Source organism: Furipterus horrens, unplaced genomic scaffold (assembly GCF_987537825.1).
Source record: "Furipterus horrens unplaced genomic scaffold, mFurHor1.1.pri manual_scaffold_1, whole genome shotgun sequence".
NCBI classification, from domain to species: domain Eukaryota; kingdom Metazoa; phylum Chordata; class Mammalia; order Chiroptera; family Furipteridae; genus Furipterus; species Furipterus horrens.
The window spans coordinates 172,614,414-172,630,659 of record NW_028327171.1 but is presented as its reverse complement, the minus strand read 5'-3'; the positions used below and the strand labels follow the sequence as shown (position 1 = coordinate 172,630,659).

Below are 16,246 nucleotides of genomic sequence, written 5' to 3'. Positions count from 1 at the left end.
CAGTAAACTGAGAAGGGAAAATAAAAATAGGAGGTAGTTAGAGAAAGAGAAAGGGGAACCTAGCCTGAAAGAAAATGTATTATACTACGGATTCTTCAGTGATGGTGTCACTAGTGTATCTCATTTCATCAGTGGAATCAAACACATCAGAGACTTTAAAATACATTTCAAAGGCACTTAAGTCCCTATGCAATTAATGCAGTGTCATTTGAATGCAGAGCTTGCTCACAATCTTTCTTACCCATTTGGGATAGAAGAGTGGCTTGTAAAATTTAAAAGTTTAAAATAATGGGTAAGTAGGATTAGAACTACCATGTATATGTATAAATATATATATATATATATATGTGTGTGTGTATATATATGTGTGTATATATATATATATATATATATGTATTTTTTTAAATAAAGGCCAGTGATCTTACTCTGAAGTTATCGCAATTATTTTTTCATTCTCTTGATCTTTTAAGTATTTATCATCTGTTTTTCCTGCAGGTGGACCTGTAATTGATTTGCCTCTAGAATACACAGAAGTTGTCAAATACAAAGCAGGTACATCTGTAAAGCTCAGAGCTGGCATTTCTGGCAAACCTGAGCCTACAATTGAGTGGTATAAAGATGATAAAGAATTACAAACCAATGCACTGGTATCAGTAGAAAATACCACTGACCTTGCTTCGATACTCATCAAAGATGCAAATCGCCTTAACAGTGGAAGCTATGAACTGAAACTAAGGAATGCCATGGGCTCAGCCTCCGCCACCATCAGAGTGCAGATCCTCGGTAGGTGCCGAATAAAGGCCAACATCATATTTTGTTGGCCTAAAATTTAGTAATTTTAAAATAATAGCCTCTTACAAATTACTAATGCACTGTTTCATTCTTCCACTGACAGACAAACCAGGACCCCCAGGCGGACCAATCGAATTTAAGACTGTCACTGCTGAAAAGATAACTCTCACCTGGCAGCCTCCCACTGATGACGGCGGTGCCAAAATCACTCACTACATCATAGAAAAGCGTGAGACAAGCCGCGTTGTGTGGTCTATGGTGTCTGAAAATTTGGAAGAGTGCATCATTACAACCACTAAAATTATCAAAGGAAATGAATACATCTTCCGGGTTCGAGCTGTGAACAAATATGGAATTGGTGATCCACTGGAATCTGATCCAGTGGTAGCAAAGAATGCATTTGGTGAGATGTGATTTCATTAGAAAACCAAAATCCAACACTTAAATATTTTAAAACTAAATATAGGCTATTCTGCTAGCCTGTAAATGTTTTCTTAGAATGACTTTGATTTTCTTTTGTTTTACATCTCATTATCATCCTTTTCACAAGGCGGAAAGTATAATAGATGAAGCTAATATTCTTGAATAAGATTTGAAGGTTGAAAGGTAGAATTGATCCTTTGAACTCATTTTCCTTTTCCTTTCTAAATAGTTACGCCAGGGCCTCCAGGCGTACCAGAGGTGACAAAGATTACCAAGAATTCAATGACTGTTGTCTGGAACAGACCAGTTGCAGATGGTGGTAATGAAATAAGGGGCTATTTCCTTGAGAAACGAGACAAGAAGAGCCTAGGATGGTTTAAAGTCCTAAAGGAGACTATCCGTGACACCAGACAGAAGGTGACAGGACTCACGGAAAACAGTGACTATCAATACCGAGTCTGTGCTGTAAATGCCGCTGGACAGGGCCCATTTTCTGAACCATCTGACTTCTACAAAGCTGCTGATCCTATTGGTAAGTGTACATAAATGCATCATCTTCCCCTGTGTCTTTCTTATGTCACTAAATTGTACATGATTGTGTAATTGCTATATTATGAATGGCCATTCCAGATCCTCCAGGCCCACCAGCTAAGATAAGAATTTCAGATACAACTAAATCGTCCATCACTCTTGGCTGGAGTAAACCTGTCTATGATGGGGGCAGTGCTATAACTGGATATGTTGTCGAGATGAGACAAGGAGAGGAAGAGGAATGGACTGTTGTCTCCACCAAAGAAGAAGTCAGAACTACAGAATATGTGGTATCTAACCTGAAACCTGGAGTCAATTACTACTTCCAGGTATCTGCTGTAAACTGTGCCGGGCAAGGAGAACCTATAATAATGACTGAACCTGTACAAGCTAAAGATATACTTGGTATGTACCTAATGGTATAATTGCATTTTCCTTTTTTTCATTAGAGCACCTTCAGTAAATCACGCATTCTCTTGCTTTAAAATTCATTGTATATGTCCATTTTATGTCTACAGAGGAACCAGAGATCAACCTAGATGTGGCTTTCAGAACCTCTATTATAGCTAAAGCTGGTGAAGATGTACCGGTATTTATTCCCTTTAAAGGCAGACCTCCACCTACTGTCACATGGAGAAAAGATGAGAAGAATCTTGGCAGTGATGCCAGATACAGCATTCAGAACACTGAATCATCTTCGTTGCTCACTATTCCTCAAGTGACTCGCAATGATACAGGGAAATATATTCTCACAATAGAAAATGGCGTTGGTGAACCCAAGTCTTCCACTGTGAGTGTTAAAGTGCTTGATACACCAGCCGCCTGCCAGAAACTACAGATTAAACATGTTTCTCAAGGCACAGTCACTTTGTTCTGGGATCCTCCTCTCATTGATGGAGGATCTCCCATAATTAATTACATTGTTCAAAAGAGAGATGCCACTAAGAGAACATGGTCTGCAGTGGCACACAAATGTTCCAGCACATCTTTTAAGGTAACAGATTTGTCAGAGAAAACTCCATTCTTCTTCAGAGTTCTTGCAGAAAATGAAATTGGAATCGGGGAACCCTGTGAAACCACAGAGCCCGTGAAAGCTGCCGAAGTGCCAGCTCCAATACGTGACCTCTCAGTGAAAGACTCCACAAAGACCTCTGTTACCTTGAGCTGGACCAAGCCTGACTTTGATGGTGGCAGTGTCATCACAGAATATGTTGTGGAAAGGAAAAGTAAAGCAGAACAAACATGGTCACATTCTGGCATAACTAAGACATGTGAAATTGAGATTGGCCAGCTTAAGGAACTGTCAGAACTAGAATTCAGAGTGTCTGCCAAAAATGAGAAAGGACTGAGTGATCCTGTCACTATTGGGCCAATTACAGTGAAACAACTTGTAATTACACCTGAAGTTGACCTGTCGGATATCCCTGGGGCACAAGTCGCTGTGAGAATTGGGCATAACGTGCACCTTGAATTACCTTATAAAGGAAAACCCAAACCATCTATTAGTTGGATGAAAGATGGTCTGCCATTGAAAGAAAGTGAAAATGTTCGTTTTAGTAAAACTGAAAACAAAATTACTTTGAATATTAAGAATGCCAAGAAGGAGAATGGAGGGAAATACACTATTATTCTTGATAATGCAATTTGTAGAAACTCATCTCTCATCACAATCATCACACTTGGCCCACCATCAAAGCCCAAAGGGCCCATTCGATTTGATGAAATCAAAGCTGACAGCGTCATCATGTCATGGGACGAGCCTGAAGATGATGGAGGAGGAGAAATTACTTGTTATAGCATTGAGAAGCGGGAAGCTTCACAAACTAATTGGAAGATGGTGTGCTCAAGTGTGGCCAGGACAACCTTCAAAGTTCCTAATCTAGTCAAAGATGCTGAATACCAATTTAGAGTGAGGGCAGAAAACAGATATGGAGTCAGCCAGCCACTTGCCTCAACCACTATTGTGGCAAAACACCAGTTCAGGATTCCTGGCCCTCCAGGAAAGCCAGTCGTATACAATGTGACTTCTGATGGAATGTCACTAACTTGGGATGCTCCAGTTTATAATGGTGGTGCAGAAGTCACTGGATTCCATGTTGAAAAGAAAGAAAGAAACAGCATTCTCTGGCAAAGAGTGAACACAACACCAATATCTGGAAGAGAATATAGAGCTACTGGACTAATAGAAGGCCTGGATTACCAGTTCCGTGTATATGCTGAAAATTCTGCTGGCCTAAGCTCACCTAGTGACCCAAGCAAATTTACCTTAGCTGTTTCCCCAGTAGGTAAGTGATTGAATATTATTCAAATGTTTAATTCAGCAACTGAATATGCTAGTAACAAATCAAACACTGGTTTTCTTTCACATATCACCTTTTCACATATATATCTTCTTATCATTAGAGAGCTGGTCAAGTAAAGCAAGGGGGGTAATTTTAAATCAGTCTGATAAAGTAATTTAAAGTTCTTTTAAAAGACTACAATACCAAAAAATTGAAATTAATGATTAAAATGAGCTTGTGGAATTTATTCACTTTATTTTTTTTCCATTGATGATTAAGGGTTGATTACAGAAATAATGATGCACTTAACTTCCATATAATTTTTTAGACCCACCTGGAACTCCTGACTACATTGATGTCACCCGAGAAACCATCACACTTAAATGGAACCCACCAGTGCGTGATGGAGGCAGTAAGATTGTGGCCTACAGCATTGAGAAACGCCAAGGGAGTGACCGCTGGGTTAGATGCAACTTTACTGACGTCTGTGAATGCCAGTACACAGTTACAGGACTTAGTCCTGGGGATCGATATGAGTTCAGAATTATTGCAAGAAATGCTGTTGGAACTATAAGTCCTCCCTCACAGTCTTCTGGCTTTATTATGACGAGAGATGAAAATGGTAAGCATTTACAACTGATTTCCAAAAAGGATAAGAGCATTCACATTTTTAAAATATACTTTTTGGTCCTTAGTCTATAAAATGAAAACAGAAACATCATTTCGTACAGAATATCCAATGTGGTTATGTGATGAACTAGATTGTCTACCTTTCAGATGAAAAGAAGAAAAAAGTGTAATTGGCATCAATTCTTTTTACCATGTCTATTATTTCACTCCATTCCCATATAAATAGCATGCAAATAGAAATGAGTTTCTAGCTTTGTAATTTCAGTGATTTATAATAAATTAAAAAGGCTCTCAAGAACAACTGAAGTTACTAAAATATAGCATACATCAATAGCACAATCACCTTGCTTGAGGGCAGCTGACAGCCTCAGACAGGAATTTGTTTGAATATGCAGCAGTACTAGGAAATAAATGGTCTGTAAGTATTTTGCTTCTTTTTTTTATAAATGGGAATGCAAGATTAATAACGTGACATACATAACAAAGGAGATGATAGCCTAATAATATGCAAATGTTTAACTCCATAGTCTACATTCTCAATTATCAATCCTACTTTCAGAATAGCCTTTGGTAATACAGAATAAGCATTACCCTTCCAGGCATTATGATATGGTGCTAATGAAAAACATGTTTATTTCTATCATTATTAAGCGAAATTAATACATATCATTTCTGTTTCTTTTAAAGTTCCACCATCGGTAGAGTTTGGCCCTGAGTACTTTGATGGTGTCATTATTAAAGCTGGAGAGAGTCTTAGAATTAAAGCCTCGGTGCAAGGACGACCAGTACCTCGAGTAACTTGGTTCAAAGATGAAGTAGAAATTGAAAAGAGGATGAATGTGGAAATAACCGATGTCCTTGGATCTACCAGCCTCTTTGTTAGAGATGCTACTCGGGACCATCGTGGTGTATATAAAGTGGAAGCCAAAAATGTATCTGGCTCTGCAAAAGCCGAAATTACAGTGAAAGTACAAGGTACTTCTAAAATAGCTTGTTCATCTTACAACTTATGGGACTTGGATTATAGGCAGGCCTGATTGCATTTTAATGGACAGGGAACTAACTGAGGAACCTTTTTCTTACAGATACACCAGGAAAAGTGGTTGGGCCAATAAGATTCACCAATATTACTGGTGAGAAGATGACCCTGTGGTGGGATGCTCCACTCAACGATGGCTGTGCCCCTGTAACTCACTACATCGTTGAAAAACGGGAAACCAGCAGACTTGCCTGGGCACTAATTGAGGATCACTGTGAAGCCCACAGCTATACTGCCACTAAACTAATAAATGGCAATGAATACCAATTCCGTGTTTCTGCAGTTAACAAGTTTGGTGTTGGAAGACCACTTGATTCTGACCCAGTGGTTGCTCAAATACAATACAGTAAGTGTCCATTTTTACAAAGGGGTACTATGTCATAAGATTAACTTCCAAGCAAACATGTCTAACTGGTTCCTTCCTTCCTTCCCTCCTTTCTTTCTTCCTTCCTTCCCTCCTTCCTTCTCATTTTACAGCTATTCCTGATGCCCCTGGCACTCCAGAACCAAGTAACATAACAGGCAATAGCATTACCGTGACATGGGCAAGGCCAGAATCAGATGGTGGCAATGAAATTCAACATTATATCCTCGAAAGGAGAGAGAAGAAAAGCACACGATGGGTGAAAGTGATCAGCAAACGACCAATCTCTGAGACAAGATTCAAAGTCACTGGTCTGATAGAGGGCAATGAGTATGAATTCCGTGTCATGGCTGAAAATGCTGCAGGAGTAGGACCTGCCAGTGGTATCTCAAGACTAATCAAATGTAGAGAGCCGGTCAGCCCACCAGGTGCTCCTACTGTGGTCAAAGTGACAGACACATCAAAGACAACTGTGAGCTTAGAATGGTCTAAGCCAGTGTTTGATGGAGGCATGGAAATAATTGGGTATATTATTGAAATGTGCAAAGCTGACTTAGGAGACTGGCAAAAGGTGAATGTTGAGGCATGTGTGAAAACAAGATATACGGTCACAGATCTACAAGCAGGTGAAGAATACAAATTCCGGGTTAGTGCTATCAATGGTGCTGGAAAAGGAGAAAGCTGTGAAGTGACTGGCACAATTAAAGCAGTTGACAGATTAACAGCCCCTGAATTAGACATCGACGCAAACTTCAAGCAGACTCATGTTGTTAGAGCTGGGGCCAGTATCCGCCTCTTCATTGCCTACCAAGGTAGACCAGCTCCTACAGCCGTGTGGAGCAAACCTGACTCTAACCTGAGCATTCGGGCTGATATCCACACAACAGACTCCTTCAGCACCCTCACCGTGGAAAACTGCAACAGAAATGATGCAGGGAAATATACCCTCACTGTGGAAAACAGCAGTGGTAGTAAGTCAGTCACATTCACCGTCAAAGTGCTAGACACTCCAGGGCCACCTGGCCCAATTACCTTCAAGGATGTGACCCGGGGATCTGTGACATTGATGTGGGATGCCCCTCTCCTTGACGGTGGTGCCCGAATCCTTCACTACGTGATAGAGAAACGAGAAGCAAGTCGTCGTAGCTGGCAGGCTGTCAGTGAAAAATGCACTCGTCAAATCCTCAAGGTCAATGAGCTGGCAGAAGGTGTTCCATACTATTTCCGTGTTTCTGCAGAAAATGAGTATGGTGTTGGTGAACCCTATGAAATGCCTGAGCCAATTGTAGCCACAGAACAGCCTGCTCCACCTAAAAGACTTGATGTTGTTGACACAACTAAGTCCTCTGCAGTCTTAGCTTGGCTTAAACCTGACCATGATGGAGGCAGCCGGATCACTGGCTACCTGCTCGAAATGAGACAAAAGGGATCTGACTTCTGGGTTGAAGCTGGTAACACCAAACTGCTGACTTTCACAGTGGAGCACCTGGTTGAGAACAGTGAATATGAATTCCGTGTGAAGGCCAAGAATGACGCTGGCTACAGTGAACCGAGGGAAGCCTTCTCCTCTGTCATCATCAAGGAGCCTCAAATTGAGCCCACTGCTGACCTTACTGGAATTACCAATCAGCTCATAACGTGCAAAGCAGGAAACACATTTACCATTGATGTGCCAATTGGTGGGCGTCCCACCCCCAAAGTTACATGGAAGTTGGAAGAAATGAGACTTAAGGAGACAGATCGAGTGAGTATCACAACAACGAAAGACAGAACCACCTTGTCTGTAAAAGACAGCATGAGAGGTGACTCTGGAAGATACTTCCTGACCCTGGAAAATACAGCTGGTGTTAAAACATTTACCATCACAGTTGTGGTCATCGGAAGACCAGGTCCTGTAACCGGCCCCATTGAAGTCTCATCCGTCTCATCCGAATCATGTGTCCTCTCATGGGCTGAACCTAAAGATGACGGAGGCACCGAAATTACTAATTACATCGTTGAAAAGCGTGAGTCAGGCACAACAGCTTGGCAGCTTGTCAATTCCAGTGTCAAGCGCACTCAGATTAAAATCACTCATCTCACAAAATACATGGAATATTCTTTCCGTGTCAGTTCAGAGAATAGATTTGGTGTCAGCAAGCCTCTAGAATCAGCACCAGTAATTGCTGAGCATCCATTTGGTAAGAAAAATAAAAATCATATTTCAAAGCCTATTATTAAATATTTCCCCTGAATTTTAGAAAATTGGATTCATATTTGATACCTCTGTTTATATTTAGTTCCACCAAGTGCTCCTACCAGACCTGAAGTCTACCAAGTGTCAGCCAATGCCATGTCTATTCGTTGGGAGGAACCCTATCATGATGGTGGCAGTAAAATCATTGGCTACTGGGTTGAGAAGAAAGAACGTAACACCATTCTTTGGGTGAAAGAAAACAAAGTGCCATGCTTAGAGTGCAACTACAAAGTGACCAGTTTGGTAGAAGGACTGGAATATCAGTTCAGAACATATGCACTCAATGCTGCAGGTGTTAGCAAAGCCAGTGAAGCTTCAAGACCTATGATGGCTCAAAACCCAGTTGGTATGTGTCAAAACTTAAGGGTACATTTGTTTATTATTATCATCATTATTATTGGTACTAGAAGAATTCAGGGTTGCATTTTTTTAACTTTATTTTTACACCCCTTCCAGATGCACCAGGAAGACCTGAGGTGACAGATGTGACAAGGTCAACAGTGTCACTGACTTGGTCCGCCCCAGTATACGATGGAGGCAGCAAGGTTGTGGGCTACATCATAGAACGTAAGCCAGTCAGTGAAGTTGGAGATGGTCGCTGGCTGAAGTGCAACTATACCATCGTATCTGATAATTTCTTCACTGTGACCGCTCTCAGTGAAGGAGACACTTATGAATTCCGTGTGTTGGCCAAGAATGCAGCAGGCGTAATTAGCAAAGGATCAGAATCTACAGGCCCTGTCACCTGCCGAGATGAATACGGTAAAAAAATACTCGATGCTCTCCTTTTAAGTGATAACAATTTATGTGAAAATAAACTGTCATATATTCATTCACCTCTGTTGTATCTATTACAGCTCCACCCAAGGCTGAACTGGATGCCAGATTACAGGGTGATCTGGTTACCATCAGAGCAGGCTCAGATCTTGTTCTTGATGCTGCCGTTGGTGGCAAACCTGAACCCAAAATTATTTGGACCAAAGGGGACAAGGAACTAGATCTCTGTGAAAAAATTTCTTTGCAGTATACTGGCAAACGAGCAACTGCCGTGATCAAGTTCTGTGACAGAAGTGACAGTGGAAAATACACCTTAACAGTGAAGAATGCTGGTGGGACCAAGGCAGTGTCTGTCCTGGTCAAAGTTCTTGGTAAGCATGTCAAATGTTCTTTTATTTTTATAGCACTTTCAAGTGTGGGCTGAAAGAAAGATATTCATCATTGCTTGTCATTACACCTGTTTCAGACTCCCCTGGCCCATGTGGAAATCTCACTGTCAGCAGAGTGACAGAGGAGAAGTGCACATTAGCCTGGAGCATTCCTCAGGAAGACGGAGGAGCAGCAATAACTCACTACATTGTGGAAAGACGCGAGACGAGCAGGCTCAACTGGGTGATTGTTGAAGGCGAATGCCAGACCCTGTCCTACGTAGTTACCAGACTCATCAAGAACAATGAATACCTATTCCGAGTGCGGGCAGTAAACAAATATGGCCCTGGTGTGCCTGCTGAATCACAGCCAATTGTAGCCAGAAACTCATTCAGTGAGTATTAACACTTTTTAGCAGCTTGGTAGTTGAAATGTAACAGGACCGGGGGAGAGGAGGGCAGTCATATCAACAGTGACTTGGTGCAATTCTGACTATCCTTTTCTTCATAAATATGTGAACAGCTATTCCATCACAACCTGGCATACCTGAAGAAGTTGGGGCTGGCAAAGAGCATATTATTATTCAGTGGCTAAAACCTGAATCTGATGGTGGCAATGAGATCAGCAACTATCTAGTGGACAAACGTGAGAAGAAGAGCTTGCGTTGGACACGTGTAAACAGAGACTATGTGGTGTATGACACCAGGCTGAAGGTGACTGGCCTGATGGAAGGCTGTGATTACCAGTTCCGGGTGACTGCGGTGAATGCTGCTGGTAACAGTGAACCCAGCGAAGCGTCCAACTTCATCTCATGCAGAGAACCATCATGTGAGTTCCAAGACTCATCTCTAAACCTAACGCCCATCAAAGCCATATTATAAATAATTTTCCAAAAGGCTACTTCCTAAAACTTATAGAATTGTCTAGAAAAGCATATGCTTATTAGAAGGATTTTAAATGTAGCCTAAGTCAGAGAACATATTAACTACTACTTCTGTTGATAAGGTAGCAATAGCTGAAAACTGTTGTAGTATTTTCCAATCTATGAAAAAAAAATACAATATCCTACTACTGGTATGAAAAGGATACAATTCAAATCTTCCAAAGAATGGAGAAAATGCACTGTAGTGATAATAGCTACTGAAAAGAAAAAAAGACCAAGTCTCCTTTAAGAAGCTTAGGAAAGCATAGTTAGTAAGTATCTAACAAAATAATTGTCACAGAGCTTCAAAAAGAAGTGGCAAATGCCTATGTAGACTTAGAGCCCAAGAACTAAGGAATAAATAATTGGGACTGAATAGGGGAAGTAGAAGAAACTGATTCCTCTGCTCATTGTCATCTGTAGGTGTGACAAGTGATATTAACCCTGTGAAATCTAAGCAACCAAAGAAAAGTTCCTGAGAATGGATACTTGAAACAGTGACCTTAGCTAGAAGAACATAGCATAGCTAGCCAAAGCAGCAGGAAAGAAACATCTACCTTTTCAAAGAAGTTTAATTCTTAAAATAATAACAACAGTGATAATACAGCAGATAGTGCTGACCTGTAATATCCAAAGGGACCAGTTACAAAGATTACCTTGGTGGGTGTGGACAAAGAACAATAATGCCTATGTGACTCTTGAAAACCAAAAATACAAATCTCAAAGCTTTATTTGTTTAATATATGCACCCCCCCCTTTTAAAATTCCACAGATACTCCTGGACCACCTTCTTCTCCAAGAGTGGTAGACACCACCAAGCACAGCATTAGTCTGGCATGGACCAAGCCCATGTACGACGGTGGCACTGACATCATAGGCTACGTTCTTGAGATGCAAGAGAAGGACACTGATCAATGGTACCGAGTGCATACCAATGCCACAATACGAAATGCTGAATTCACTGTGACAGACCTTAAAATGGGCCAGAAGTACTCCTTCAGAGTTGCTGCTGTGAACGTGAAGGGTATGAGTGAATACAGCGAGGCAACTGCTGAAATTGAGCCAGTGGAAAGACTAGGTATTTATCATATAAGCTTAAGTGAATTATTTTCTCATCACACCTCTTCATGTATTTATTAAATTTTGACATTTACTTTCCAGAAATACCAGATCTTGAGCTTGCAGATGATTTAAAAAAGACTGTGACTGTCAGAGCTGGGGCCTCATTGCGCCTGATGGTGTCTGTATCTGGAAGACCACCTCCTGTCATAACATGGAGCAAGAAGGGCATTGACCTTGCAAACCGTGCAATCATTGACACCACAGAGAGCTACTCTTTACTTATCGTGGACAAAGTTAATCGGTATGATGCTGGAAAATACACCATCGAAGCTGAGAATCAGTCGGGCAAGAAATCAGCAACAGTCCTTGTTAAAGTATACGGTAAGTATTTGAAAATCGACAGTGCCGTGAGTAGATTCTCTAAAAAGACACATCTTAACATATGATTGGCCAGTTCTCTAGAGAGGAACTATGTTGAGTATATTTTGCTGCAAAAAACAAACAAACAAACAAACAAAAAATATCAACCAATCAGGCAAATAAGAGGTATGGATCTTTCATTCTACTTTTAGATACTCCTGGTCCCTGTTCTTCAGTGAAAGTTAAGGAAGTATCAAGAGATTCTGTGACCATTACTTGGGAAATCCCCACAATTGATGGTGGTGCTCCAGTCAACAACTACATTATTGAGAAGCGTGAAGCTGCCATGAGAGCATTCAAAACAGTAACTACCAAATGCAGCAAGACACTTTACCGAATTTCTGGACTTGTAGAAGGAACCATGTACTATTTTAGAGTGTTGCCAGAAAATATTTACGGCATTGGAGAGCCTTGTGAAACATCGGATGCCATTCTGGTCTCAGAAGTGCCCTTGGTGCCTACAAAACTGGAAGTTGTCGATGTCACCAAATCAACAGTTACCCTTGCCTGGGAAAAACCACTCTATGATGGTGGGAGCCGACTCACTGGTTATGTTCTGGAGGCCTGCAGAGCTGGCACTGAGAGATGGATGAAGGTTGTCACCTTAAAACCCACAATCCTAGAGCACACTGTTATTTCTCTCAATGAAGGTGAAGAGTATTTATTTAGAGTAAGGGCACAAAATGAGAAAGGTGTGTCAGAAGCAAGAGAGATCGTCACAGCCGTGACTGTACAAGATCTCAGAGGTATGTACCAAATCACCAAAAGTTAACAATAATAGTAAATTAAAGAAAACGTTCATAACTCATGATACTAAGTCATTAGAAATAATGCTTAAGGAAAAATGCCTGATTTCTTTCTTGTAGTGTTGCCAACAATTGATCTTTCTACAATGCCTCAAAAGACCATCCATGTCCCAGCCGGCAGACCAGTAGAGCTGGTGATACCTATTGCTGGTCGTCCACCTCCTGCTGCTTCATGGTTCTTTTCTGGTGCTAAAGTGAAAGAATCAGAGCGCATCACAGTTGAAACTCTAACGAAAGTAGCAAAATTAACCATCCGTGAAAGCACTATCAGAGATACTGGAGAATATACACTTGAATTGAAAAATGTAACTGGAACTGCTTCAGAGACCATTAAAGTTATCATCCTTGGTAAGGACATGTAGCAAAGACACATGCAAGTTATTGTTGATGCTCAGTCACCCAATTTTGATTTGAAGTGAAAATTAATTTCCTGCTTTCCTTTTTCTTTTATAGACAAGCCTGGTCCACCAACTGGTCCTATCAAGATTGATGAAATTGATGCTACTTCAGTTGCCATTTCCTGGGAACCACCTGAACTGGATGGTGGCGCTCCACTGAGTGGTTACGTGGCAGAACAGCGTGATGCTCACCGTCCAGGATGGCTGCCAGTGTCTGAATCAGTGACTAGAACGACATTTAAGTTTACCAGACTCACCGAAGGGAATGAGTATGTGTTCCGTGTGGCTGCAACAAACCGCTTCGGGATTGGCTCTTATTTGCAGTCAGAGGTCATAGAATGTCGCAGCAGCATCAGTAAGTCCTTGGGCCCTTCCTCCATTCTCCCCAGCTCTGATTCTGAATGTTAACAAAAATAAATGTTTTTAATATGCCCTGATGTAAGTAAAAATAGGTCACAAAATTAACCCAGGGTCTTTCTAAGGATTTTAGACCTCCTTTTCTTGGAGGTTTTCAACATATTTATTTATTTATTTATTTATTTATTTATGAAAGAAAGAGAGGATGAGGAAGAGACAGAGGAAAGGGAGGGAGGGAAGGAGGGAAGGAAGAACAGATTGCCTATGTTAAAGTGAGAAAAAATAAAGAAGACATGCTTAATAGATATTTATAAAATCAAAGAATATGAGGAACAGCAAGAAAAGTTTAAAAATGAAAACACTGGAAAAATAGTCACAGGAGTCTTATATACCATTTAAAAAGGTAACACACACTAATACAAATGTATGAGTCTTTATTTAATTTATTCATATCACCACATTGTGTTCAACTCTGTCTTGCTGCAGATATTCCTGGACCTCCAGAAACATTACAGATATTCGATGTCTCCCGTGATGGCATGACACTCACTTGGTATCCACCTGAAGACGACGGTGGCTCCCAAGTGACTGGATACATTGTAGAGCGCAAAGAAGTGAGAGCAGATCGATGGGTCCGTGTAAATAAAGTTCCAGTGACGATGACACGATACCGTTCCACTGGCCTTATTGAAGGCTTAGAATACGAACACCGTGTCACAGCCATTAACATGAGAGGGACTGGAAAACCGAGTCGTCCTTCCAAACCCGTCGTTGCCATGGATCCAATTGGTAATACATTTTGTATAAGTCAAGTTTATTGAGGTATAAATTAATGTAAATTTCACCCTTCTGAAATGTATAACTCTGTAAGTTTTGAAAGCTGCACTTTTGTATGCACAGCACCACAATCAAATACCGAATATTTCCATCAGTCCGAAAAGTTTACTTGTATCCCTAGTCATCAACCCCCTCCCCAGCCCAGCCTTTAGGAGCTTTTAGCAAAAAACTTTAATAGTCTTCTTCTGAGCCTATTTTCCCTGCTTTAAAATGGAACTCTGGTTAAAATTTTAAAACCAGTTAATATTTCTGAAAGCACTTTAAAAACAATGAAAAAGAGTAGTAGTGATTGTAAATAAAGCATATTTAAGACAAAATAAAACCAAGAGCTTTAAGTATTTTAAACCTGTAAAAATGAATGAAATTTTTACAAAACAAAAAATACTCTAATGCCAACAGTCCATGTTCCCACAACTTAGTGGATTTATAAGGTGACACAGTTGATTTTCAATTTTGCAGCAACTTTAACAAGTTTGTTGTTGACTTATTTTTATTTCCAGCTCCTCCAGGAAAGCCACAAAACCCAAGAGTTACTGATACAACAAGGACATCAGTTTCCCTGGCCTGGAGTGCTCCAGAAGATGAAGGAGGATCTAAAGTCACAGGCTATTTGATTGAAATGCAAAAAGTAGACCAACTTGAATGGACCAAATGTAACACCACTCCCACCAAAATTCGAGAATATACTCTAACACACCTACCTCAAGGCGCTGAGTACAGATTCCGTGTCCTAGCCTGTAATGCTGGTGGACCTGGGGAGCCTGCTGAGGTACCAGGAACAGTCAAAGTCACCGAAATGCTTGGTAAGACATACAATCAATTACTTTCTGCTATAATTGCCTTAAGACTTATTTCCTCCCTGGGAAAAAAAAAAAGTTAATTGTAACCCTAACTTTTTTTTCCAGAATATCCTGACTATGAACTTGATGAAAGATACCAGGAGGGTATCTTTGTAAGACAAGGTGGAGTCATCAGACTTACCATTCCAATCAAAGGAAAACCATACCCAGTATGTAAATGGACCAAAGAAGGCCAAGATATTAGTAAGCGTGCCATGATTGCAACCTCTGAGACTCATACAGAGCTTGTAATCAAAGAAGCAGTCAGAGATGATTCTGGCACTTATGACCTGGTTCTGGAAAACAAATGTGGCAAGAAGGCTGTTTACATCAAGGTCAGGGTGATAGGAAGTCCTAATACCCCAGAAGGGCCACTTGAATATGACGACATACAAGCTCGCTCTGTCAGGGTCAGCTGGAGACCCCCTGCTGATGATGGTGGTGCAGACATCCTAGGCTACATCCTTGAGAGACGAGAAGTGCCTAAAGCCGCCTGGTATACCATTGATTCCAGAGTGCGTGGGACATCTATGGTGGTAAAAGGCCTTAAAGAAAATGTGGAATACCATTTCCGTGTTTCAGCAGAAAACCAGTTTGGCATAAGCAAACCCTTGAAATCCGAGGAACCAGTCATACCAAAGACACCACTAAGTAAGTGCTCTCCCAACCACAGCATTGTAAAAATTCTTCCAGCTCTTTTGTTTTGAAATAAAAGCCATCAGCTTCCATGATGTGGGGCTGTACTCTGACACATGTGTGTTCTCCACATATATCCTTAGATCCTCCAGAGCCTCCAAGCAACCCTCCAGAAGTACTTGATGTGACCAAGAGTTCTATCAGCCTGTCCTGGTCCCGGCCCAAAGACGATGGTGGTTCCCGAGTCACAGGCTACTACATTGAACGCAAGGAGACATCAACTGACAAGTGGGTCAGACACAACAAGACTCAGATAACGACCACGATGTACACCGTCACCGGGCTTGTTTCTGATGCTGAGTATCAGTTCCGCATCATCGCCCAGAATGATGTTGGCCTAAGTGAGACCAGCCCCGCCTCTGAACCAGTTGTTTGCAAAGATCCATTTGGTAAGGAGAGAACTTTTGAAGGGGTTATAAGCAAAGAGGCAAAGCATCTTTGGTCTTCTTTTATTTTAGCAGTATAG

General features: G+C 41.0%; 1 protein-coding gene across 3 annotated transcripts in view; it reads left to right on the top strand.

Moving 5' to 3' along the window:
* Window positions 1–16,246, top strand: part of TTN (titin) — a 269,733-nt gene that overhangs the window by 240,227 nt on the left and 13,260 nt on the right. For all 3 annotated transcript variants that reach the window (XM_090281173.1, XM_090281165.1, XM_090281190.1), the window contains 23 exons: window positions 496–783; window positions 896–1,195; window positions 1,445–1,747; window positions 1,846–2,151; window positions 2,265–4,031; window positions 4,357–4,650; window positions 5,346–5,633; window positions 5,744–6,043; window positions 6,175–8,241; window positions 8,341–8,643; window positions 8,754–9,059; window positions 9,155–9,445; window positions 9,541–9,837; window positions 9,966–10,271; window positions 11,138–11,443; window positions 11,527–11,808; window positions 12,000–12,593; window positions 12,714–13,001; window positions 13,107–13,406; window positions 13,895–14,197; window positions 14,746–15,048; window positions 15,151–15,735; window positions 15,864–16,169. In XM_090281173.1, coding sequence (XP_090137299.1) covers window positions 496–783; window positions 896–1,195; window positions 1,445–1,747; window positions 1,846–2,151; window positions 2,265–4,031; window positions 4,357–4,650; window positions 5,346–5,633; window positions 5,744–6,043; window positions 6,175–8,241; window positions 8,341–8,643; window positions 8,754–9,059; window positions 9,155–9,445; window positions 9,541–9,837; window positions 9,966–10,271; window positions 11,138–11,443; window positions 11,527–11,808; window positions 12,000–12,593; window positions 12,714–13,001; window positions 13,107–13,406; window positions 13,895–14,197; window positions 14,746–15,048; window positions 15,151–15,735; window positions 15,864–16,169 — 10,683 coding nt within the window. The remainder of the gene's footprint in view (window positions 1–495; window positions 784–895; window positions 1,196–1,444; window positions 1,748–1,845; window positions 2,152–2,264; window positions 4,032–4,356; window positions 4,651–5,345; window positions 5,634–5,743; window positions 6,044–6,174; window positions 8,242–8,340; window positions 8,644–8,753; window positions 9,060–9,154; window positions 9,446–9,540; window positions 9,838–9,965; window positions 10,272–11,137; window positions 11,444–11,526; window positions 11,809–11,999; window positions 12,594–12,713; window positions 13,002–13,106; window positions 13,407–13,894; window positions 14,198–14,745; window positions 15,049–15,150; window positions 15,736–15,863; window positions 16,170–16,246) is intronic.